At 38.5% G+C, this 26,356-nt stretch overlaps 1 protein-coding gene and 1 long non-coding RNA gene across 4 annotated transcripts in view; one reads left to right on the top strand and one right to left on the bottom strand.

Moving 5' to 3' along the window:
- Positions 1–2,570: 2,570 nt before the first annotated feature.
- On the bottom strand, positions 2,571–13,386 carry LOC141503284 (AN1-type zinc finger protein 5). Of its 2 annotated transcripts, none has more exons than XM_074208498.1 (6): positions 13,280–13,386; positions 9,289–9,448; positions 8,489–8,603; positions 7,229–7,332; positions 4,309–4,434; positions 2,571–3,667 (listed from the first exon to the last, which is right to left on the bottom strand). In XM_074208498.1, the coding sequence occupies exons 2-6, from the start codon at positions 9,437–9,439 to the stop codon at positions 3,519–3,521; spliced, it is 645 nt and encodes a 214-aa protein (XP_074064599.1). In that variant the 5' UTR covers positions 9,440–9,448; positions 13,280–13,386; the 3' UTR covers positions 2,571–3,518. The 2 variants fall into 2 exon arrangements, with proteins under 2 accessions (XP_074064599.1, XP_074064601.1); XM_074208500.1 differs by lacking the exon at positions 13,280–13,386 and adding an exon at positions 12,653–12,791.
- A 538-nt stretch (positions 13,387–13,924) lies between these two features.
- LOC141503520 (uncharacterized) overlaps positions 13,925–26,356 on the top strand; it is a 95,016-nt gene continuing 82,584 nt past the window's right edge. The window contains exons 1-3 of one of the 2 annotated variants that reach the window (XR_012472868.1): positions 13,925–16,146; positions 18,561–18,619; positions 19,273–23,513. This is a non-coding gene — a long non-coding RNA (uncharacterized LOC141503520). Of the gene's footprint in view, positions 16,147–18,560; positions 23,514–26,356 lie in introns of those variants that run through there. The other variant, XR_012472867.1, reaches the window with a different exon arrangement.

Raw genomic sequence — 26,356 nt, 5'->3', positions numbered from 1 at the left:
CTAGTACATATAGTAGGTGATTGGTAAAATTTAGTGACTGTACAAACTGAATGTATAAACTATATGTAAAGCACCCACACATATGATTTGATCCTTAATTTTATGGGGAGGTTAATATATCCCTTATAGATAAACTGAGACAAAAGATTGACTTGCTAATGTACAAAATTTGGATTCTAGTTTCTTGAATCCAAATTTGGTATTCTATTCAGTAAGATACAGAGAATTCTCAGTTCCTAGTATGCATACTCTCAACTAACGCAAAAGAACATTTTCTTTGTATTAGATCTTGGCAGTCTCAGAGTAAGGTCATATTGGTCTCTAAGCCCCTACTTCTAGTATATATTGTCAATTAAAAAACTTCACACAAAGAACCATAAAAGATTTATAGCCATAAAAGGTGGACCAAGCAAAAACAAGACGGCTAATTTGCTCTAGCACCCAAATAATGACTCCAACGTTTTGGCTGGACACTTGGGGAGGATTTATGGAAGGGCACAAATTAAAGTCATATATAATAGTGTGGATGGATAACAATCTGCACCACTGAAGGTGCTATCCTACATTAACAAAGACATCCATCATGATTTCAAAAATGCAGACAGTAATACTATGATCTCTTGCCTGTAAATTACCTCAATTGGTCAGGAGCTTCATTTAAAATAAAAGATTAACCAAAAATTTTATCTTTAGAATCACATTCAACAAAAAGCTGATACCAATTTTGACTATAAAAAAGTAAAATGCTGATACTGTACCTATTTATTCCATTTATAACAATGAAAATAAAAGCCCCATAATGCCCCAAATTAACAATGCTTTTTTCTTTTCTTGGCCTTACTTAATGTACTGCTGTCAAATTCATCCATTTCCAAACTCAATGTATGCAACCATTTACAATTTTATATTTTAAACATAACTGCTTGGCTCGAGACTTTGATCAATACCTCCATTTTCTGTAGACTTTTCTTTTTGAACATAGGAAACAAGAATTCTTAGTAGCAACTTCTTTATAACTCTTATGATTATACAGACCTTTCCAAAACTGAATTGTATGGTTTTCCAAAGGTTCTAATTTCTTCCTGCAGAATTCTTTTTTCTTCACAACACATCTTTCTTCAACCAACAGCTACCATTTAAAATTTTCTAGCATCAGTTAGCTGGAGGTAGAGTAGTGGAATCAAATGAAATCTGTACTTGGATAAGAGAATCTCTCTCCTCATCCCACGTTCTAGATCTACGATTAGATTTAAAGTTTTTAACCTCATTAATATTTTTGTTGATGTAGATTATCTCAATATACTTACTGCCATTTCTACTTGTAGCTTTTTCTTCTATCGGAAGTATGAAGCAGCAAAAGGCAAAAAACCTCATCATTACATTACAGAAGTACTAGAATACAGATAAAATGAATGCACTCCTTCCATGAACAGACTCCTTCCCATCCCTAAAATCCCATTAAGGAAAAGTTGGTAGTGGTATTGCCAACAAGAAAGTTGCCGCCAAAGCTGGGCCATGAAATTATGCTGTTCCTTTCTCTCCTCTTGGATAGCACATTTGCTATTTGAATTTTTCTTCTTTTAACAAAAACATTAAAATCCAAGACAGATCAAAACAGTGGTGGTGTATGCCTTTGGAAAACTAAGCACACTTGTGTTTTGTCAGGACAAATCCCAAGGAGAGTAAAGAACCATAAAACATATATAGACTAAATTGAGAGTGAGGTTAAGAGCTAAGAATCTTCACAAATTTACTTTTTTCTTTAAGTTACAAGTAATGATCTGTCCCCTATATCCTATCTTGGCATAATGATTGATAAAAGTCCAAGTTTTAAAATTTATATTCCATTTGTCATGCTTCTCAGTAGAATAAATCCTCAGGGATTGAGATGGGGAAAAAAGTGACATTACAACTATGCTGAGCCTGTATAAAAGAAATAAATGAATGGCTTATAAAATACAGATTTATCAGTCAATTTTTTTTTCTCCTTTAAGGCTTCTGAAAGTAACCCATGGCTACAAAGCCAATGAATGAGTGGAAATAATTCCCTCTGTACATGATTTTTATTATTTACATAATACAATATAGCATAAATGCTGAGGAGCATGATTATGTGCAATACATAAATATGAACTATCTGTACACATTTGCATATCTAAAGCCAAACTAAAGTACATAAAATTTAAGCGAAAAAACCTGATGCCTTAAGAGTGAAGTTAAAAACTAGGACCGAACACTGCAATTAAAAAAAAAGTTGAAAGTAGCATCTTGAGTACATTCTTAACTATTTACAAATAAAAACAGGCATTTCCACAACACTAATCTAAACTGTACTTGTTATATGTAAAAAAAAAACAACACAAGTTTCATACATCACAAAAAAAACCTTCCATTATAACACAGAAGTGATATTACCAGACAAGCATCAGTGAAGTATACTGCCTTTTCTAGAGTTGTTATTGTACAATGCTGTAGATAATGCAGCCCATGCAATACACCCAAGAACAACTATAGTCCTACACCCAAGTACAATTAAAATGATAAAGCAGCCCTCTGAGAGTGGTTCTGTGTACCACTTAAGCCATGTTGGTTATGGTTTTTTCCATGCAGAAGGGTGCAATTACAGTGAAAACTGAAGTTAAAAAAAAAAAAGATTTAAACAACCTTTCTGGAACCCAAACACATTCAACAGAAGATATACACAAGAAATCAAACTGTTCAAAAATACCTTTTATAAAGTAAGATTCCTCAGATGCATGTAATTTGATTAAAGCTGCTGAATGTAAAACCATGTAGCGTTTATTTCTTCTTGTAAACAAACAAAAAACCCTACTACAATATTGTTCTACACAACATTTTTAGCTACACAAGAATAAAGTAGACAAATTTTCTGGTGCAGGTCAGTATGCTGTTTCAGAGAGAGAATCAATTTACCCTTCAAGTCAGAATGTCTTACTTTCACCAAAAATATTCGTTTCAACTGAAAGGTTTGATCCTTTATATATATATATATAGAGCTTACTTTCTGCTTCAAAAGAATGAGTTGTAGAAATTAACAGGGTAAAGTTTAACTATGGTAAAAGTAGACTGCCAGTCTTTTTCTGGTGTACCATTTTTTTTTATACAGGCACATAACACTAGCCAAAGATATTATACCTTGATTACATTCTCAAAAGGCAGATATGCTGCAAACATGCAGGTTTTACATATTTGTTTGGCACATGTGAACTAAATAATCTTGTCTCCAATATCTGTGCATTTTGATTTATGGTGCAGGTTATCATCCAATTTTATTCAGAGGGAGGGCATATACATTTATAGGGCTGTATCTATCCAATTCTGCCTGTAACAAACACCCAAACATCCTAAAATATCAATTATAAGACAGACAAGTTTAAAGTAAAACTCTGGAGAACATCAAAGGAAAATGCCATGCATCTGCTCTTTAATGTTTTCCTACGATATATTAAAATAAAAACAAAAACAAAATTCAGTCTCTTCACAAGTAGTTATTTAGTTTATATTCTCTGGATTTTTTCGGCCACAACAACTGGATTCTCTTTCCTGATTTTTGCTGCAGCTTCTGCTTTATAATCATAAGGACAGTTGTGCTTGTCAGAATAACGGTGAAGTCCACAAAACAAATTTCCACACCGGCAGTCAAACCCTGTACAAACAGGAGGAAGTAGAGTCATTTGGGAACTTAAGTTCTAAAGTACTGTAATTTATAGGCTCTTTGTCACTGTGGAAGAGGAACTGAAGCTCAATACCTCCACAATATGAAAGAAAAACACTATTAAGTCTTTTGCATTTCAGCAATCCAATCATTTTCATCTTATGTGTTTGGTCATATAAATTATTTAGGGCATATATAGAAATAACTTTTATTTAACTACATAAAAAAATTCAGTTATTGTCCCTTGGACAACAGAACATATGAATGAAAAGATATTAGGACTATGGTTAAAAACTCTCTACCTATCAAAAATCATTATAAATTAGAACTTTGATTGTTATTGTATTTTAGAAAACTGTCCTTGAGATTCTGCCAAATGATTCTTCCTTAGCTTTATGAGGTTAAGAACAAAAGAGGAAGAAAAAAAAGAATCTAAGATGATATTATCCTCGCCATTGTACTTCAATTAATCTCTTAAGGTTAAAAAAATATCTATTTGTTCAATTTTTTTTAAACAGGAATCTTCTCCTGACATATTTTAAATTTAACATGATGACAGTTCTTCTAATTAGAACTAAACCATAGTAGCCTGTCTCAGGCATACATGACTTTAAGGCAGTTGCAATACCTACCTGTAAGGCCAACTTTCTTCCTGCACATGAAACATCTGTTCTTCTTTGGTTTAGGCAATTCTGGAGCCTTTTCTTCATTTCGAGAAGTACTAGGCTGAGAAACTGATGGACTTGGCTGAGTGACAACTGGAGAATAAAGCCAAGAAATAGAAATTTGACAAGAATTAGATGAATGACAGTTTTGTGATCATATTCACATTTTGTGATCATACACCCTCAAATGATTCCTCAAGAACTTATCCTACCCTCAATCTGCACAAGTGTTGCTAAATTACTTTCAAAAACAGTCCTTTGACTAACATTTCTTAGTTCTGATTGTTTATATAAAGATAAAATGCTACCTACTTTTTATATAAGCAGATTCAGTTTGCAAATGAACATGAATTCTTCAAAGACCAACATTTCATCATCTTCTACATTGTACAAACTTTCTAAGTAAGACTACAATTTGCAGCAAAACCCAAATAAATTATTTCATCTAGATAAACAAAACCATCAATTTTTCCCCCAAAACTGGTGTCGTCTAAAAAAGAAAAAAAAATGAAATGCCATTCCAATCCCAAACCATCTGAACACACTAGATTATTTTTTTTAAGAGTTCATCAAGTGTTCAGTTACTCACATGCCCATAATATGGAGAAAAGCTAGAATAAAAGATTCTCCTCTGTCCAATCATGTTTTTAAAGTGCAAAAGCAATTCTAAGCACTTACTAATATTTATAAAATAAATGCTTTGATGACATTTAGAATTATGGAGGTAGGACATATTGGAGTCAGGTATTTTATTATCAAATTTTACTTCAATGCAAACCCAATTTTAAATAGGTGTCAAATAAAAGATATAACCAGCAAAAAGATATGAAAAGCCTCCAGAAAATAGATTCAGTCAATCTAAGAATAATCTTAATTTTTTTAAATCCCCCAAAATTTCAATACAAAATGCTTTGGAGAATATTTTCACAATTTAAAACATTCTTCATTTGAGTCCCAAAGTACTTATACCAATTTTCAATGGTTAATGAAATTATTAAAAAGCTTAAGCTACTTTTAGTACTCTGAAACTCTCCTTGGTAAAAATTTTAACTCTTCTCTTGCAAAAACTGGTACACCCAGAGTATGGTCAAATGTGTGTATTTATTATAAAATAATTTACTTTGTGAGATCCAAGAAGTTAAGGAGGGCTCTGCTATATACTCAATATTATAGCTGAAGAGGACCTTTAGAAACAATTTAGTCCACTCTCTTCCATTTTTCAGAAGTAATTGGGTCAGAAATGAAGTGACTTCCCTAAGGTCAAACTTAATTATCCATGAAGCAGATGACAGAACTTATATTAACTTCCAGACAAACAATTAAAAAGGCAAAAGGAATTTCGAGGGAGTGATGTAGGTGGAAAGGAAGGCAGGAAAATTCATCCAGTTCTCTGTAAAAGGAGGAAATAGAGTTTTCCCCCCCAAATACACAAGACTTTTATCTCTAGCTTACAGCAAAACTGAGACTTTCCCACGAGTTAAGAACATTTATTAATAAAAGTAAATAGCAAATTAAAGGTTCATTAACTTTTACCATATCCACTTTCCTGTTAAGTTGTACACTGACAACATTTACAAATTAAAAGGATGACTGAATGATCCATATATAGAACACACAGACCACCCTATGCTTTTTTGGCATGGATATTCAGATAAACATTCTCTCTTCAAATGTTAGAACAATTCTCAAACTGGAACCAATATATAAGGTTACCATCCTATGAACTGGAAATGCTTTTGCATAGTCTTATGTCCATAACATTGCATTTTGTTTTTATTTGGAAACATGGTTTTTGATTTAATCCTAAGAATTATTTGCTTTGATCCCTAACTTTTATTTATCCTTTCATCTTTTCTCTCCATTACTTCTCCCCATAAAGATAAATTGCTAAAATATAACATTTTAATTCATATTTTAACAATCAAGAGTTTTTTCTCAGCCCAGTCTAACAATGCTTTAGTTAAGGAAAATGAGACTAATACTAAACCTGCCAAATAACAATGAAATTCATATTTTTGACAGTTCTGTCACCTTCTCCCTAAGCAGGCCCCAAATTTGATTTCATGCTTGAGTGGATTCCTCATAATAGGATAATTCCTCTGAGGATCACTTTGTTAAAGAACCTTAGCAGTGTGCCTGAATAACAACTGTATTTCTTCCAGTTAATGTTATAAAAAAATCCTACTGCGTACCCTACATATCTAGGCAATATCTTCTTCAGTCCTTATGACAAGCCTTTACTGAAGTTTCGCTAAAAAATTCAATCCTACTGTTTCTTTAGAGGAAAATATTTAAACCTGCTAACATTCATTATTTAAATAGTAAACCTCACTTTCTTCATGGAGAAGGGGAAAGAAGAAAGAGTTAAGTAAAAAATGAGAGTCAGGAACGTGGAAGACCCCAAAATATTTTTTTAAGTTCCTAGATCTCCCAAAGCTTTAACCATTGATTTAAAATACTGCTCCTGCTGAGCCTGATTCATGAATTTCCTTTTCCTCAGCCATTACATTGGAAAACATCAGCAAGAGCCAGTTTGAGCTATCACAATTTTCAAATTAGGAACAATGTAAATGTGAAGTTTTACTAGCTCACATACATGTGAGAAAAAAATTAAGTGATTTACCACATACTATGTCTATTGTGTGGGAAGACAAATTTATACATGTAGATTTTTTTGGTTAAGAGTGACTTTAAAGATTTCAAATAGTCCTACTTGAAGTTCCATATTACTAAAAGCTTCATTACACATCAGGTCTTATCAGAAAGAAGAAAGATGCTTCTTGCAAATATGTTTTCTTCTTCAATAGCACTGTGAGGACACCTATGTAAAATCATCTCTTCAGAAAAACATTTCAGAAGACCTTCAATTAAGCAATTAAAAGTATACCTGGCTCTGATGTCTCTGTTTTCGGTGTGGTTATTTTGTCCTCTCTTGAAATGCTCATTTCTGTCATTTGCTGTGTTACAGGCAAAGCGGCCACAGGCACATTTCTGTTTGAGACCAGTAAAATAAAAAAATTTTTAAGACATTAAGGTTAGCATTTTTAAATATGCATATTTTCAAAATATTTTAGCTTCTTGAGTACTATTTTTAACTTTGTATATGTCTACAAGGACACAGGCAGATACATATTTTGTCCTCAGCAATTTTAACTCTTAAAAATACTTTTATAATCTAAGTCATTTTCATACTTTTCTTTCTATTTGAAAGCTCTTTTTTATACAAAGTAGACAACAATTATTGTAATCTCTGTGATTAAAATCAGCTAGACTTTAAAAGAAAAAGGACATGGGACAGCTAGGTGGCACAGTGGACAGAGCAAAGACTCTGGAATCAGGAGGACCTGAATTGAACTCTGACCTCATATATGATACTAGTTCTGTGAATGTGGGCAAGTCACTTAACCATTGGCACCCCCCCCAATACAAGACATAAAAAAATAAACTGAAATAGGACATTTTCTTTCTCTGTGTGAATGTGCTGAAGTTAAAGCAATTATAAAAAAACTATTATTTCAAAGTTCATGACCTTCTACAATCAAACTCTCTACAACACAGCACTTTGGCTAGCTTTTCCCTCTCATTCTAATTTGTAAAATAGTTAAGAGACAAGTTCTCTTTTGCTAAATGATACAGTTTATTGCTTTATGCACTTAAATTTTTTGCATTTTAATTCATTTAAGTCTTTGCTTGACCACTAGATTCCAAGTTCCCCGAGGGCAGAGATTATTATGCCTTGTTCATCTCTTAAATACATCAGCATCTGCTATTACCTTGAGCTGAACTTATCCATACTATAATGGCAACTGGCAAAATAACAAAATTATACACTCATTTAAATTTGACTATTTATTAAATAACTCAAGTGCAATACTTGTTACCTTTAAGCCTCCCTTTAACATTTAATCTGTACAAAGACTCTCTTCATCTCAAATTCTAATTCCAAAGATAAAAAAAATATATTAAGTGGAATATCCTGAGTGATTTTTTTAAATAGAAGTGTTGTAATGCTTATATTTTATATGCAATGCTTGAAGAACCTGATAATTTGAAGAATTCCTTTATTAGGAAGAAGGAATGTGGCACAATTTTCCTCACTTATGTATTGTAATATAACATACAATAATAACCCAGGAAAAAATCTTACCTTGATTTTTCAGATGTGCTGCCAGCAGCACCTTCACAGTTGTTTAAACTAGCTTCTGCTCTTTGAACTGATGATGTAGAGTCTGAGGTAGGACTGTTGGAACCACTAGCTGATCCTAGGGAAAAAAAATAGCAGATTGGGAGAAACTTCTTAAAAGAGCAGAAGCTAGATGATCACTTCTCAAGAATGTTGCAGGAGGGACTTCCTGTTCAGACACGAGTTGGACCAGATGACCTCTGATGTTTCTTACAACTCTTGATATTTTGTGATTTCTAAGAATTAGTGTGCTATCAAGTGACCATATTAACATTTCCATACTAACAATCACATAAAATGTTTAGGTATGATGATTTCCAATCACTTTTACTATGCTGGCAGAATCCTGTATTTATTCCTAGGGTGATGGTTCAAACAAAATACAAAATTAAAATGATAAATCCAAAAACATTCTTGAAGCATGGAGAAAATTCTCACACATATAAAATATGAGAAGCTAAATCATTAGGCACCTTTCCCTCCTCTTTCCCCAATGTAAGCTCTTTGAGGGTAAGGCCTATTATTTTTTTTTTTTTTGCCTTTGTCTTTATCTCCTGCACCTTGCAAAGTGCTCTGAACTTGGTTGACACTTAACACAGGCTTGTTGAATTGAGTGTTCTGCTGTTGCCTTTTCAGTGTGAAATTTCTCCCCTCAAGTGCAGTAGATTTCTGTATAGGTTTCCAGCTTCAGCTCATGTACTTGGTTCTAAGAGTTCTTTCTGCCACTTCTTCAAATATTATGATTTTCCTTGGCAACAACTTACCCATTGGGCTCATTCTGCCACTATTCTGCTGCCGTTGAAGATGTTCTTTGTAGCAAACTGAACACATGCCATTTGTCCTAGGATTTCCATAAAAGCCACATCCTGTGCTACACAGCATGGGCCCTGGGGTCTGGTTTGTCTCCTGAGCCATTTCTCTGGGCTGTAAATAAAACCAGAAAAAAAAAAATGCATTAGAAGCTGGCATATCACCAAAATCAATCACTGAATTAGTATGATATCATCAGTTTCTTTGCCTTTTCTAGAAGCAAATGATACCAGCATTCTTAACAGAAGCAGTAATTGATGAGTTTCAGAAGCAAAAAATACTGGGGGGTTTTGTCCCTTTTCTGAAACCAAGGCATTTTTCACATAGAAAAATTCTAAAACCATACATTCACCTTTCCCTTAACATTTAACTTTAATTTCCATTCTATCTCTTCTCATTAATACCAATCCTTTCAGGAAGAGAAACAAAGCAATGTGACTATTCACAAGTTTTAAAATTTGATATATTTAGTTATTCTATTTTGCTCCTTCATATTAATAATTCCATAAACATTTAAAGTTTTTACTCAGTAGAGTGATTATAAGGTTACAGAAGGAGTTTAAACAAGGTTGTGTTTGTAATCTGATCCAGCCTGTTAACTGGCAACAACATGTGTAGATCCTTAAGTATATCTAGGTCAGCTACTTCTTATGAAATTCTTCCTTGTACTCTTCACTTGAAGAAAAATAGTTGCCCAAGTACTTAAATGATACTGTCTATTGTTGATGATTTATCAATTTTCAAAGATTACTCAGCCAAGAATTACAATTATTTTGATAAATTTTAAGCAAATGTTCTTCAAATCCTACTTCCAGTAGGTAACAAAACTTTGCGGCTTGTGGAAACAGGGACATGGAAAAATTATGGCAATATAAATACTTCACCTTCACTAGTGGTTAATCTCTGATGCAAGGTTACTACTAGACAGAACTCGATATAGAAACCAAATCCTTGTGTTTCCAAGGCCACATTATAATTGGCACTCAGTGTAATCAACTGATCTGCCACAAATTGAAGACAAATTAACTTCATTTGTTGGTCCTGTGGGTAAGAATTCCCTATTCTTAGAGAAAAGTAATCTTAGAATTTCTTAAAAAATAGAAACTGGAAGGTTTTCAGGTCATTCTAAAACATTAATGTAATTGCCAGTAGCAAATAATTTTAATGGGCAGCATTGTAGGTTTATGGAACATTGAAAAAAATCTTTTTAAAGTTTTTTTTAAACTGAAATCAAACTACAACTAAGAAACTAACCTTAGAGTTGTATACCAAAAAGGGTCGTAAGCATAAGATAAACTGAAAACTTAAAAAAACAAACCAAATACTACAAAATGTGCTTTAGTAATTTTAAAAGCCATTACTGCAATACTTTATTTTTAGTACTATATTCTACTGCATACCTAAAAATAAAAACGGGAAGGTTATTATTACTTAGAATCCTGAAAGCATTTAAGTGTCTACTACATACAAACTTGCTATTAGTGCTTAAAATATAAACAATAGGAAAAACAGCCTTCTGGAAAGGGAGGTTCTATTTTAGGGAGTGGAAGAAGTTACAAATAAGTAAATACAAGATAACTTGAAGAAGGGGAGGTAAAACAAGAAACCCTTTTCTCACCAGAAAGAAGTATAGGAATTAAACAAAACTTTTAATGCACCTAAAATCTCTTAAGAAGCAAGAGATTAAAAGGAAATAAACATTACAGGTGTTGGAATAGGTCTATATAAAGCAAAGGAGCTTGAGCAGGACTGTATCTCAAGTTTAATATAAATTCAGGAAACCTCTAGGAAGAGAAAGTGATTATTGATTACATTAGTGAAAACCCCAAAGCTATTTTTCAACCTGACTGGTGCCCAGATTTGACTTCCTATAATTTTAGCTAGCTAACTTGTTGCTTTAAATAAGACATAGGGAAATTTAGCTTACTCATTTGAGTTGGACACGGTAAACATATTTCATAATCACTTTGTTATTTAGAAAATTGGCTTAAAGTAGCATTTTATAAATACTGTACAACAGTACCAAAAATACCCTTCAGTGATTTATTTATGCACATGAAAAGTGATGGCCTACCAAGACCCAAGTACAAGCCCTTAATTTCAAAAAGGTACTAACTACTCCGATGACTCAAAATTATGCTACTTCAACAATCTTGTGGTATCACTTGACAACCTTTAAACCACAATATAAAAAAACAACTCAGGAATATCAACCATATCAATCAAGTCACACCCAATGTTTTAATTAATCCCCAAATTGAAAATTAAAGACATTTTTCTTAGAGCTCTGGGACACTCAAAGTGTGAAACTGTAGGGAACAAAATGAGGGAGGAAAAAAAAAAAGATGTCCACTAAAATCTGCCACCTCCTCTACCCCAGAGGACACAAGTGAAGTTTTGCTTGCTAGATAAGGCTACTACAAGTCAGCAGCCTCTAACTTGCATTCTATCTCCCTGCTGTCCCCTGGAACTCCAGTTTTAAAAGGTCATCACGTGTGCTCTGCTTGCTTTAATACTTCTGAGAAGCTTAGATCACATGGTGAGTACATTAGCTTCCGCCTGTCACAAGGCTGCAATGTGACAGGCTGAGCTGGAGGCTCTCACATACAACCTCGTCAACAGGGGCCTCTGAAATCAGCTCCTATTTATATCCCACAGGCTGCCAACTCCTACAAGACCTAAAGACTGGAGGCTGTGGAGCTCCTACAACTAATGTAAGGGGGAAATGTAAAATCCCTTTAACTTTGCTCCAGTTTCTTTTATGTAAGGAAAGAGGTCAATCTAAAATACCAAGGAGAAGATAAAGCATCAAGAATCAGCCATTTCAAAGAGACCCAGACATTTCAACATCAAGGGTCCACTGAGGACCAAGTCATGCTCATTGGGAATTCAATACAGAAAACTTTTAGTGTAGAGGCCTGTTTACCATCGGTCAGGTTACCATATAATCATTTTGTCAAAAACAAAACCTTTGTTTAGAACCAAAAAAAAAAAGGAATTTTTGAGGTGGCATTTCTCAGTGATTCATTTTAGAGCTGCAATAATACAGAAGTCACTCCACAAGGAAAACTCCCATTTTATGCCATCTTAAAAAAAAATCAGACCGGTAGCAAAATCTTTACATCCACTATGGGAAATGTAGTTCTTTGGGTTGACATAATCTATTTCAATTTGTGGGGAAATTCTCTTCAGAATCAACATATCTAAATAATTTAAATTAACTAGCCATATTCCCACTAACTCGGAAATGCAGAGGTGGGGAGGGGAGGGGGAGGGAAGAGAAGATGGCACCCTAAGGCGGAGGGGAGCAAGTCCTACTCGGCCAGCAGTGTATGCTGTGCCGCTTGCCGGCAAGGATGTAGGAGCGCCGGCTTCGGGCCGAATAAGCCCTGGGGAAGGTCCCGGCGGGCCTGTGACCGGAGGAAGGGCCGCGGGGCCGGACCTCCCCACGAGCGAGGGCCGTCCGGGGCCGTCCGGGGCCGGCCGGGCCGCTGCCCACAACAAAAGGCGCCGCCGCGCCGGGCCGGCCGGCCGGCCGGACACAAAGGCGGGGGCGGGCCCCTCCCCGGCCCGGGCCCCGGAGACAAAGGCCCCGAGCGGAGCGGGGCCCGCGGGCGCGGAATCACTGAGTCATGGCGGGCCCGGCCCGGCCCGGCCGCCTTTGTCTCTCCCCGGCTTCGCCCGGGGCGGCGGCAGCCCCGGAAGGGCTTGGGGGGCGGGCCGGGGGGGCCCGGGGCCCGGGGCCCCGCCGCGACGCGCCTCTGTGCCTCCCCGGCGCGCTCGCCCCCGGGCCCGGCTCGCTCCGGGCACGACGTGTGCCCGGCCCGGAGGCCTCGGCTCCCGCGGGGCCCGGCCCCGCCCCGCCCCGGGAAGGGCCCCGAGCACTTGGGGGAGGCCGCCCTAACCGCCCGCCGCCCCTCCCCCGCGCCGCCACGGCCTACTCACCGGGCGAGCTCCGCGCGGCCCTGGCACGAGTCCGGAAGGCCGCGGGCGCGAGGGCGGGAGGCGGCGGCTCCCGGGCGGGCACGGGCGCTGCCCCGCGGGCCTCCTGGGCGGGCGCCGGCTCCTCCACAGCGCCCGCGGGCCGTTGGTGCCCCGGCGCGGGGCGCGCGAGCCGGGGGGGGGGGGGCCTGCCGAGCTGGCGCGGCGCCGCCTCCCGCCCCGCGGCCGCCTTTGTTTCGGCGGCTCCGAGCGCGGCCGGAGGAGGAGGGGCGGCGGCGCTTCCTCCCGGCTCAGGCCGCTCCGCGGGCCCCGCTGCGGGCTCCTGGCCCGGCCTGCGCCCCGCGGCTCCGAGGGCCGGGGCTCGCGCTCGCTCGCTGGCGTGGCCCCACCTCGGCCGGCGGAAGGGCGGACGGGCGGGCGGGCGGGCGGACGGACGGGCGGCCCGGAGCTGGGCTTTCTGCCGTCAGTGCAGCCGGCCTCGGCCCGAGTCTCGAGGCAGGAGGAGGCGGGGCAGGGACGTCAGCGAAAACCCCACGGGCGGCGGCGGCGGCGGCGGCGGCGCGGGGCGGGCGGCGCGGGCGGGGCGGGGCGGAGCGGCGCGGGCAGGGCGGGCAGGCGGGGCGGCGCGGGCAGAGCGGGCGGGCGGGGCGGCGGCGGCGGCGGCGAACACCCCAGCCCACCGAGGCGGAGCCGCGAGCTCCTCCCGCCGCTGCCGCTCCGGCCTGGAGGCCGCCGCCCGGGATGACGAAGGGCTGGGGGCGGCCCCGCCCCGGGCCCCGGGCCCCGGAGCCCGCGGGAGGGGGCGGCAGACAAAGCCGCCGTCCCTCGGATCGGGCAGAAAAACAGCCCCCAGCCCGGGCGCCCGCCCTGCCGGAGCGGGGGGGGGGGGGGGGGGGGCGGCTATTTTTAACGCGATTAACGCCCCCGCCCGCCTGCTCTCCCGGTCCCGCTCCACCCCCCAAAGTTCTCACGCTTTGTCTCCACCCCAGGGAGGACATTTTTTTGTCTTTGTTAAGTTGGGAGAGAATGGCCCAGAGGAGCCCCCCCCCGCCGGATGGTCGGCTCTCGCCCCACTAGCGCCGCCGGGACCACCCGGAGTAACCGTGCCGCCCCCCGCCACCCCCCGCCACACGGGAAACCCCAGCGGGAGGACCCCGGGCCGGGCCAAGGTCACGCGCCTGCAGCCCAAGCCACAGCCGTGCCCGGACGGGCAGTTTTGGCCGGCCTTTGGAAAACCCCAGAAATCGCCGCTTTCAGCAAATCGTGAATTGGGAGAAAGTACCTAATGTTCCAAGAAAGGAATGTCTGAGTAAGAGACACACGTGCAAGATGGGGGGGCATCAGTCGGGGCCAAATCTGGGGGAAGAAATGCAAAACGGTACAAAGGATGAGGCTTTGGAATGACCACAGAATCGATTACCAGATCCCACTAGGAAATTAAAGGACGCCGAAACTAGCAGACAAAAAATACGTGACATAAAAATGTAATAAGAAAAGGCCTGTAAAATGTTTTCCTCCTCTTCTCTCATTTGGTTGTAGGGGAATAGAGAGCTACAGAAACTGAGGTTTATAACAAGTGGATAATTCTAGTTTGTGACACTTTGTTCAAATCCAATCAAAACATCTAGCTCCTTTTAGTTGCTACATTCCCAAATCATAGCATATAGTTTTCATTTTTTTGTCATAGTGAATAGTAGACAAGATATTTAACCTTTTCTGCTCATTGAAGATTGTTGTTGTTCAATTAGCAAACGCTGGTCCTGTTCTTTTGTCCGGTGAGCTATGTCCTCAGAAACCTTGACATTTGTTTTCTTGAACAAATTTCTGACAAATCAGTTTATTTTAATTTTCCCCTTTTTCATAAAGGGGAGTGCAACCTAATGAATGACCACTTGGGTGGTATGATATGTTTTGAGAGTTACTAAAAAGTTGAGCATCATTGTCGCTAAAAGCAAAAAACACAACTTTGAGATGTATAGACTTTTAAAAAATGTATAAATATAAGTTTATAAAATCCAAAAATACCCTTCATGATTATATATTAATAATTGTGCACAACCAACTCAAAAGTTAACTTATGTTAAGACTTTTTAAAATTGCTTCTTTAAAGAGGCTCCCCTGGAACAGATGAAAGCAGTCTGGGTAGAACAGGAAGACAATCTTTTAGTCTGGGGCTATAGCTGCACTTCCTAATTTCCGGAGTCTTCAGAGAGGATACACTTAGCTCTAGAATTATGGACTAAATTCATGGCATAGTAAAAAAGAGGATGGGCTTGGCTACCTGGCAAATGGTAGACTCTTAATATAATATTTCTTGACTTATATGACCTCAGGTACAAATCCTTTAATTTCTTTAGAATTCAGCTTCTTGGCCTATAAAATAAGAGGTTTGGACTAGTTGATTTCTAGTGTTCCTTTCAATTATTGATGGTATGATTCTATCCAAAAAATTTTCATGGGTCAATTAAGGAACTAGTCTCATCATTTAGGACATTGTTTATTTGGGAAACAACACCATCATAGCAACATTATAAATCATCTAATAGAACCCCTTCATTTTTTCAGGAGAGACAATTCAGAGGAGCATTTGTAATTCACCCAGTTACACAGACCAGTTAGTAACAGAACTGTAACCAAAAATGAGCCCTACTTCTGACTGATCAATGATTATATACATAAAACCCCATATTCTGAACTTCTCTATCAACTGACTTCAAAAAGAAGTGAACTTTTTAGAAAGTCCACTTAAAAACTGGAAACTACCTACATTTAGTTTTGATCTCACAATTGAAGCATGAGAATATATGGGAAGAATTTGGAAAAAGTCTAAGAGACCTCTCCCTCTCACCCCCCAAATGAAGCAATACATGGTAAGTAGCTCCCAAGGGAAAAAAGTTAAAGTATCTGAGTTTATAAAGAAACTCAGTAACATCTGTCTCTTACTGACAAGGGTTAGTTATCTACCATCTACAAGTATGATATCTTTAAGGAACTCAGCAAACCTGTAAGTAAAAAAGAGAACCAGTCCCATTTTTATTTGTAGTTTGCTAATATGCAATTTTCCTTTAACATCAGCATCCTAAATGTCCACATTTTGGAGTTGTTGCCTCACCAAAGGTAATGCAATTGGATCAACCAACAAAACATTAAGTGCTTGGGGAATATTAGGGAGATAAAAGTAATTCCTGTCCCACAAGAAGCTTGTATATTAATGAGGGAGTTTATCTACAAACTGGTACATATAAATCAAGAGTAAACAGTAAGAAAGCAATCTGAAAGAGGAAGGCACTAGCAAGTGGGGGAATGGAAAAGACTGAGAATATTAGTTGGATTATGGAGGAACAGATAACATTTTAAAAAAGGAAGTTGGTGATGAAACTCCATGACTCTAGATGTCTATGCATATATGCACACATATGTGTGTACTAAGGAAGGTGAATTATATATCTTCATGCAAAGAAACAAATTTTAACTGTCACAACTTGGCAGAATTAGACCCACAACTAACATGACTTTGGGATGCAAGTGAGTTAAAAAATTGTTTTAAAAGTTAGTTACTAATGCTTATAATAAAGTCTGGAACAGCTTTCTATTATATTTTCTTGCCCTCATATCTTCACAGTCTATATCAATGTTCAGCAGCATCCACAGTATTGTCTTTTCAGTATCAGTAATTGCTTTAATCTTTTAGTTAGGAGATTCACAATTCTTCAAATATTGTTAACATAGTATGTGTGCAGTTTTTTCCCTCCCTAACTTAATTAAAATACTGTAGAGTACTTGTGGGTATATAAGTTATAACTTGAAATTCTAGTACCCAGAACAAATTCAGTTCAGAGGACATCCTGGTCCCCATTAACAACACAATAAATCCCCAAGACCAGTGAGAACTCATAGAAGCTCATAGAAGACATCCCTTAATCTGATGCAGTTTTCCTGAGTAATTCCTTTTGAGAGAAGATGGAGAAGAAAGCAATAGATGAGAGTCTGTTCGGGAAAAGGAGAAAGAAACAAGACTTCTGTGAAAAGAAAAAGCTTTGCCTCTTCCCCCAAATTGGCTTCCCTAGTGTAAAGCCTTTTAACAATTCCTTCTAGCCCTGCAATATGACAGGCAAAAGAAGTCTGGAAAATATTACCTTTAAGTTATATGGCCTTAAAGACCATGGAATTAAATTTACTAATAGTGTACCAATTTCACCCCAATAAACCATTTGAGCCTAACAAGGAAATTTTTATGGGTCAGCGGACATCATTTGAGATACCTGAGATCTTTGCTTATTGTTTGTTGATGATTTTAAAAAGGATACATCTGTAGAGCAAAAATGATGTCTTAAAGGTTTTCCTCCAAAAAAGGAGTTTCTTGTATAAATTAAATCATAATAGATTCAGTGAAAGATGCCATAACTTTGCTGAACAACCCTATGATTCCAAGTGAGGCATAAAACAGTAAGACATGCAAGCTCATCAGAGGTGTTTGGCACTCTTTATGGAGGCCGTCCACCATAAAATTGAAGAATTTCTTTTTAATGGGATATTTTTGGTTTATAGATTTCATCAAACCCTAGAATATTAAGGTCTTCAAATGAGATCCCCAATCACTCAAAAGAATTGGGTCTAACTGCCCACAAAGGAAATATCAGATGGATGATGGATACATAATTGATCCATCAATATATTATCTTAGAGACTTCAAATGGATAATAAACTAGACCCAAAATTAAAAAGGCACAGAAGTTCTCAGATGACTTTGGACTGGTAGCTCAAGCAACCCGCAGGGTCTTTAGGTTAGTTCAGTAGATTAGATGATAGAGCTAGGGAGGGATTTTTAAGGTATAGAGTTAAAACTGCTCAGCTCTTGTGTAAAAAGAGAGGAAATCTTTCAACTTGGTCCTTAACACAAAGATTTGGTATCCCTAATGATGGGCCTCAGGGTTGGGGGTGGGGAGCAGGGGATGCTTGTCCATGGACCAGGGAACACTGGGTGGTTGTTGAAACAAAGAGATTCTCAGTATTAATCTTAGAACCCAGACAAGATGCACTTCTCTGTAGTAATGTTTGTATGCTTGGCAGTTTAGCTCGAGAAAGGACCTTAGTCGTATCTTCTCCTGCTAGATGTTCTCCAAAATTTTCCTAAGACAATTTAAATAGAAGCAATTAAGTTTCTTGGCACGGCCCTGTTAGACTATCCAGGTTTCACAGGCATATGACAGTGAGCTTAGCACAACTCTAGACCTTCAGTTTGGTACTCGGTCTAATATCTCTTCTCACTCACACTTTCTTTCAGACCCTCCCTGTGTCAAACTTGTTATCAATGTATATCTCCCTAGAAAGGACACTGCCAAGGTAAGTGAACTTATCCACAATATTCGAAACTTCTCCATTTGCTTTGATCAATAATTTCATATTTGGATAGTATGGGGCTGGCTGATGGAGCACCTGGGTTTTCTTGGTGTAAATTAGGCCAAAATTAGCACAGGCAGCAGAGAATTGAGCCATACTTTGTTGTATGTCAACTTTGGAGATTTCATTGAGTGCACAATCATCTGCAAACAGAAGATCATATACCCACACTCCCTCCACTTTGTCTAGGCCTTTCAATTTACCATCAGTGTAGTAGCTGTTCATCCTCAGTAAAGACATTTGATTACATGACTGAAAACATCATGCTAAAAAAAACATGGGAGCAAGGGGCATAGCCTTGTTTCACTCCATTGATGATTGGGAAATCTCTAGAGCATTTTACACTATCCAGAACTTGGACAAGTATGCTGTCATAATACTGACATACAATACTGATCTCTGGCCAACCAAATTTTGACATAATTTTCCATAAGCCTTTATAACTGACTATCAAAAGCCTTGTTCAGATCATGTATACAGATATCGATACTGCTCTGGGCATTTTCCCCAGAATTGTCTAGCAGCAAACACCATAACAACTATTCCTTGACCCTTCTGAAGCTACACCGGGTCTCATGGAGGTGACCATCTTCCAGGTGAAGGATCAGCCTGTTGAGCAAGATTCTGGCAAGAATCTTATCAGCAATGACTAAAAGAAACACACCTGTGATTGTCAGAGGAAAATCTATTCCCTTTACCTCTATAAGGATGGACAGTGGAGGCATCCTTGAATTCCTGGGGGATAACTTCTTCATGCCATATAACCTGGAAAATTTCAGTCAACTTTTGGATGAGCAATGGATCCCTCACCTCATAGATCTCAGCAACACCAGGTGCTTTGCCACTTGAAGGAGCCTAATGGCATTCAAAACTTTTTCTTCAATTGGAACTTCAGGTAAGGTGGGAATTGACTTCAACTTGAGGTAAGCAGTCAGTGACATCTGCTTTGTTTGATGATGGTCAGTTAAAGAACACTATGTTCAGCCTGTCTAAGATCATGTCCCTATCATTAATGTTGCTCCTTCAGCACCAGGTATTTGAGATACAACATAGGTCTTTGACACATAAAAGGCCTTCATTGTGTCATAAAAGTACTATGGATGGTTACTATCAGCATAAAACCGAATTTCATCTGCCACCTCCATGTGCCTAGAGTCCTGCATCTCTCTAGGCTTCACTTGTACTTTACTTTTGATGGAATTAAATGCTGCCTTTTTGGAAATGGATGAACTGTCCTGCTGGTAAAAGCCTGCTGGTTTTTCATTTAGCAGTTTCTGTATTTTCCCATCATTTTCATCAAACCAATCTTGTATTCTTGACCCAGTTGAGAAAATGCAATACTCTGTCTTTGGAAGCTGCCCACTCTTTTTCTGTTTTACTGTTGCCAACTGTGTGTTGGTTCAACCTTCTCTCCAAGTTAGCTACAATCTGTTCCTGCAGAAAGAGGCACTCTAATCTCTGGACATTTAATCTTCTGGTAAATCTTTTGCCTTGGTAGAACATTGCTTCAGTTGAATGTGAATGTTTAGTTTGGAAAGGATGAGTCTGTGATCAGTCCACACACTACCTTTGCCATTCTCACATCCTCTCTAAGTCTTCATAAATTTTTTTCTTTGACTTCATCAGGATTCATTATACTGGGAGCATAGGCACTGATGATGGTGGTGTGGTGTTTACCTGCAAGTGGCAATCTCATTATCATGAACCTTTCATTCATCCCTTTTGGTAGGCTTACAAACTTGTGACTAGATTAGTTTTGATTGCAAAACCTACCCCAGCTTCATGCCACTTCCTTTTACTATGGCCACTCCAGAAAAATGTGTATTCAGTTCCGACTTCAGGAAGCTGGTCTTCATTTGCCAGCCTTGTTTCACTTAGTGAAATCTGGATATGATATCTGCTGAGTTTTCTTGCAACAAGAGCTGTTCATCTTTCAGTTCTATTAAATCTTTGAGTTCTCTCTGTGTGTGTGTGTACATTCCATGTACCAATGGCGAGTGAAATCATCTTCAAAGAAGTTTTTGTATAAGTATTTGTACAGTAGGATGGAATCCCCACCTATTGCAGTAATTAGGCCAGGGTTGGGCAAATAGATAATTTTTAGGACACATTTTCTAGCCCATTCTTCACACCAAGGAGATGAGAAGAGAGATCCTAAAAGGCTGCTCACCCCTAAGGAAGCTGCTGAATCCCACTTGTTGGGATTCACTTCCAGTGAGGATACGACTTTATGGTCTTGTGCAGCCTGGATGCAGGTTGTAACTACAACTCTCAGTGAATCTGCACCTGCTGCTTCGTCACTTGCCTGTTGCCACAGGACTTTGAGATAGGAATGGTAAAATAGTATGGGTGATATCTTTTGATTTCTGCATAAATTGGATTTAATTGAGTCAGAGTTACAAGAAGGCATCAGCCTCTCTCTTTCAAAGTCATCCAGTGGCAAGACAGAACAAGACAACTGGTGATGGCTCTAGATGCAGTTGATGATTTTGGCACTTTCAGTGTGCATGCTGCTGCTTCTTGTAGCCACAGGTAAGTTAGATGGCTCAGGTGGACATCAAAGGTGGAAAGTAGCCCTGAAAAGGTCTCAGGAGCCCTCACACTAGAGGTACTAGTCTTCCTAGAACACACCCTACATCCCAATTACACCTAAATGGTGTATTATGCTCTAGAAAACCTTTAGGACTTTGCCACTAATTGTTGATGGTTGTAGATTCAACATCTACCCCATACAAGCTAGACTAGTTTTTCCTTAAATGGTATCTGTCTTAAAATTGTCTTTAAAGTTTATTGGATTAGGAGAGTGACAGTAATTTATTGTACTATAGAATCAATTCATAAATGCAGACGATATAAACTATAGGATTGAAATGAAACTAATACCTGGAGATTGCATGGAGCCTGCTTTCTAGAAAGAAAAACAGATATCAAAAAAATAAATAAATCAAAAAAGAAATTGGCCTTAAGACCTAATTGGTCCTGGAGTCCTAAGCACAAAATCCAGGACATAAGACATGAAGGAGCTCCTTCCTCAGACTTAACATACATATTTAAGACTTCAGCATAACACATAGCTAACACATAGGTAGGGAAGAGATATTGAATCATTGTATCATTACAGAATATTCTTGCCAAGCTATGACTAAGTAAACTTACCATTTATCAACTGTAAGATGCATTACCAGTATTCTATGGCATTCCATTGAACATGAACTTGATCTATAACACCAAGATTATAGGTGGCAAATTAAGGATTTCAATCCTAATACGACCTCTACTTAGGTTTTTTTTTTTTTAAAAAGGAACACTATCATGTTATTCTTCATTTCTTAACAGGCTGTAATTCCTCCATCATGTCCTTGGATAAGGGTTCCTACTTCTCCCCTCCTTCCTCCCCCACACCTTTTTCATTTATGTGCTATCTTCCCCCATTAGCATGAGGAAGTATGTACTATATTTCTCTTTTAATTATATTTGTATTCCCAGCAATTAGCAGAATGCCTCCCCATTGTTAATTGTCTGTGTTCATTTATAGAATTCTCTTTTTTTTTGCTATGATACTTTTATTTTGTGATACTTTGGTACAGACTTAAGTATGATAAGTATGATATCCTCAAGGCTTTTTTTTCTCTGAACCTATTCTAAAACTAATTTTGTGATTATTTAAATGATATATATGTAGTTATATGTTCATACATTCTGTTTCCAGTCATCAGGGTAAGTTTGTAAATTGAGTAAACACTGTCTTAAGCATTTCAAAGTGTTTTGAACTAGTATAGAAACCTAAAAAATCCCAAGTGGTCCCTGCTTTGTTTTTAATTTGTGGCATTGTGACTCTGTAATAGAACAAGGGCCTTATACTTTTCCTGACATAAAATGGAAATTTTGTTTCCAGTAGGGCTGGGCTGGGTTCAGGGCTGGGCTGGGTTCACAAGTAGGGGGGGAAAAATGTAGTTTTTCCCTATTTTGGAAGTATAAATGTTCATACTGAAAATTTAACAATTGGTTCAACTAGCTCCAGTGTAACTTTGCCCACAATAACTATAACAGTTTTTTGCTTTTCTTACTTTCCTAGAGTGCTCAACTCTATTCAATTCTAACAATACTCAACTGGAATTACTTAATAATCCCTGCCTGAAAGTTCTGCTTTGTCTGGGGATTAATACTATTTCTGGATGGAGCAAACATAACACCAAAACTTCCCTAGTATTCCTGGTATCCTTTCATAAGGATTAACAAAAAAGTTAATATACTTGTTCTTTACATTATATTCATGTATCTTATGTTACATTATGTTACAACTTGATCTTTTACTAGAATGAACTAGATGATATGACCATTATAAAACCCAATGGGACACAAATTACTAATTCAAAATGATTGGCTTTATTATTGTTATATACCAATAATTAATTACCTTAGTATCAAGTTAACTTGCTGATCCTGCTCCAACTTTGTGTCTTAATTCTAATAACTGTCTTCCATCCTTGTTTCCCTATTGCCCATGTCTCTATTTTGCATACTAGCCTTGGCATGCCTGCTCCCACTTATAAATGGAAATTGAGGGGGTATGATACATTGGAAAGGGCACTGAATTTTGAATTAGCAGTCTTGGATTCAAATTTGGCTCACTATATAGGCACTTATGGACATTTGTAGGACAGCTTAAACTCTCTGGGCCTCATTTTCTACATGTATAAAATCAAACGGTTGGAAATTAATTGAGCTTAGGAGAAATTAATTGAGCTTCCTTGAGGGCAGACGGACTGCTTCTTTTACATTTCTTTTTTTTGTTGTTGTTGTTGTTTTGGTTTTTTTTTTTTTAGGTTTTTGCAAGGCAAACGGGGTTAAGTGGCTTGCCCAAGGCCACACAGCTAGGTAATTATTAAGTGTCTGAGGCCGGATTTGAACCCAGGTACTCCTGACTCCAGGGCTGGTGCTCTATCCACTGTGCCACCTAGCTGCCCCTTACATTTCTAAATCAATGCCGTTCACATGGTAGGAATGTAGACTAGATCTTTAATTTCATTTATATATGGAACTCTTGGTTGAAAATCTTCCACAATGATGTAAATTGGCACTTTGTCTACAATTTACACTTTTAGAAAGTTTCCTTCAGCAAAGGTGTCAATTGGGTGCTTCTTCCTTCTGTCTGAAACAATTTAAAATGTAATTGGGAAGGGGCAGCTAGGTGGCACAGTGGATAGAGCACCAGCCCTGGAGTCAGGAGTACCTGGGTTCAAATCCGGCCTCAGACACTTAATAATTACCTAGCTGTGTGGCCTTGGGCAAGCCACTTAACCCCGTTTGCCTTGCAAAAAAAAAAATCTTAAAAAAAATAAATAAAATGTAATTGGGAGATATTTAACAAACAAAAATACAACAAAACCTGGTTAATATTTCATTTTAAAACTAAGATGGTGGTGGAGAAAAGCCAGGAACTTCTCTGAACTCTTCCTAGTTTCCCTCAAAAATAACATTAAGCAAACTTTAAAGGATTCTGGAGAGCCTGAACCCACAAAAAGAATGGATCAATTTTCCAGCTTAAGATATATTGAAAGAACTTCAGGAAAGTTCTATCTCGCTCTGATATGGGGGACTATGACCCAGCATAGGCAGGTGAGAGGGAATTCAGTGAGAGACCCTCAGGCAAAGGTACAGATCAGCAATCAAAGCCCAGAGGTCCCAGTTCAACAGGTCAAATAAGAGCCCTCCAGGCCCAGCATAGAAGGCAAATTGCTAGTCCCAGAACTCCAGTATAGCAGGTGAGACTAGATTGAACTGCCCAGAGAAATGGGGAAGCCACTAACACCTGAGGCTCCAGAGCAAGGGAAATTGGTGAGCAGGCCTCTAAACCCCCAGCCCAAGAAGCTTGGGATAGTACCCCCTTTTGATCCAGGAGCAGAGTTCCGCTTTAAAAAACTTTGTACTAGGTGAACATGAATAAGAAACAGGAAAAAAAAAGCCCTAAACATAAAAAGGTACTATGGTGATAAGGAAGATCAAAACACCATCTTAGATGAGGACATTGAAAAGGAAAATAAATTGGTCACAAGCTCAAAGTTCTCTTGGAAGAGCTCAAAAAGGATTTTAAGCATCAAGCAGAAAAATTGGGAAAAGAGAGATATGCAAGAGAGTCAAAAGTGTGGAAAAGGAAGCACAAAAACTGGCTAAGAAAATAACTCCTTTAAAACCATAGTTGGTCAAATTGATAAAGAAAATAACTCTTTAAGAATTGGGCAAGTAGAAAAAGAAAACAACTCTTTCGAAAACAGAATTGGCTGAATTGAAAAGGAGCTGCAAAAGTTGACAGTGATCTCTTTGTGGATGAAAATAATTCCTTAAAAATTTGAATTGGGCTTTATGAGACATCAAGAATCAATCAAGCCACATAAAATACTTGAAAGTCTACCTGCCAAGACAAACTCAGAAACTATATGAATACAATTGCAAAACACTTTTCATACAAGGTCAGATCTAAACAATTGAGGAGATATCAATTGCTCATGGTTAGGGTGAACTAATACAATAAAAATGACAACTCTACTTAAATTAAATTTATTCAGTGTCATAACAAACTACCCAAAATATTTTATAGACCTAGGAAAAATAGTAACAATATTCATCTGGAAGAAGAAAATGTCAAAAATGTTAAATGTATTAAAGCAAAAAAATGCAAAGATCTATCTGTACCAGGTCTAAAACTGTGTTATAAAGTGTTAGTCATCAAAACTGATACTGGCTAAGAAATAAAGTTGTAGGTCAGTGGAATGAATTAGGTACAAAAGAAACAACAGTAAATGACTATAGTAATCTACTGTTTGATAAACCCAAAGATATGAACTTCTGGAACAAGAACTCATTATTTGACAAAAGCTGCTAGAAAATTGGAAAATAATATGGTGGAAACTAGGCTCAAAACCACATTTCACAGCCTATACCAAGATAAGGTTGAAATGGGTATAGGATTTAGACATAAAGGGTGATACCAAAAACTAATTAGGAGAACAAGGAGTAGTTTTTCTGTCAGATCTATAGAGAGGGGACCAAACAGGAGCTAGAGAATATTATAAAATATAAAAGTTTTGATTCATTAAATTAAAAAGGGTTTGCATGAACAAGATTAATGCAACCAAGATTAGAAAGAATGAAGAAAGTTAGGAAACAATTTTCACAGCTATTATTTCTGATAAAGGACTCATTTCCTAAGTCAAATCTGTAAGAATACAAGTCATTCCATTCAATGAAACTGGGGAGTTTAAAACTTTCCTGTTGAAATGACCAGAGCTGAACAGAAAGTTTGATCTCCAAGAACAGGACTCAGGGGAAGCATAGAAATAGTGGACAGGAAGAGAAAATTATTAAAGATTTAATGATGTTGAACTGCTTGTGTTCTTGCATGGGAAGATGATACTGATAACTCATATGAACCTTTCCATTTATAAAAGCAGTTAGAAAGAGCATACATAGACAAGGCACAAGAGAGAGCTGAATACGAATTTATAACAAAGAGGGAGTCTGGTTGAAAAAGGAATATACTGGGAGAAAGGAAATGGAGAGGTGGATTAAGATATTTCATGTAAAAAAAGTCAAAAAACTTTTTGCAATGGAATGGAAGAGGGGGAATGAGTGAGCCTTCATTCTTATTGGAAATGACTGAGAGAGGAAACAACATACACA

This window comes from Macrotis lagotis, chromosome X (genome assembly GCF_037893015.1).
Source record: "Macrotis lagotis isolate mMagLag1 chromosome X, bilby.v1.9.chrom.fasta, whole genome shotgun sequence".
Taxonomy (NCBI): Eukaryota; Metazoa; Chordata; class Mammalia; order Peramelemorphia; family Peramelidae; genus Macrotis; species Macrotis lagotis.
The sequence above is the reverse complement of the archived record's forward strand: the minus strand, read 5'-3'. Positions and strand labels throughout refer to the sequence as shown.

Coding starts and splice junctions, on each gene's coding strand:
- LOC141503284 (XM_074208498.1), bottom strand. CDS start 9,439: ATGGCTCAGGAGACAAACCAGACCCCAGGGCCCATGCTGTGTAGCACA. Junction 8,604..9,288: donor TGGCAGAATGAGCCCAATGG/GTAAGTTGTTGC, acceptor TTTTTTCCCTAG/GATCAGCTAGTGGTTCCAAC. Junction 3,668..4,308: donor GAAGAAAGTTGGCCTTACAG/GTAGGTATTGCA, acceptor CTGTTTGTACAG/GGTTTGACTGCCGGTGTGGA.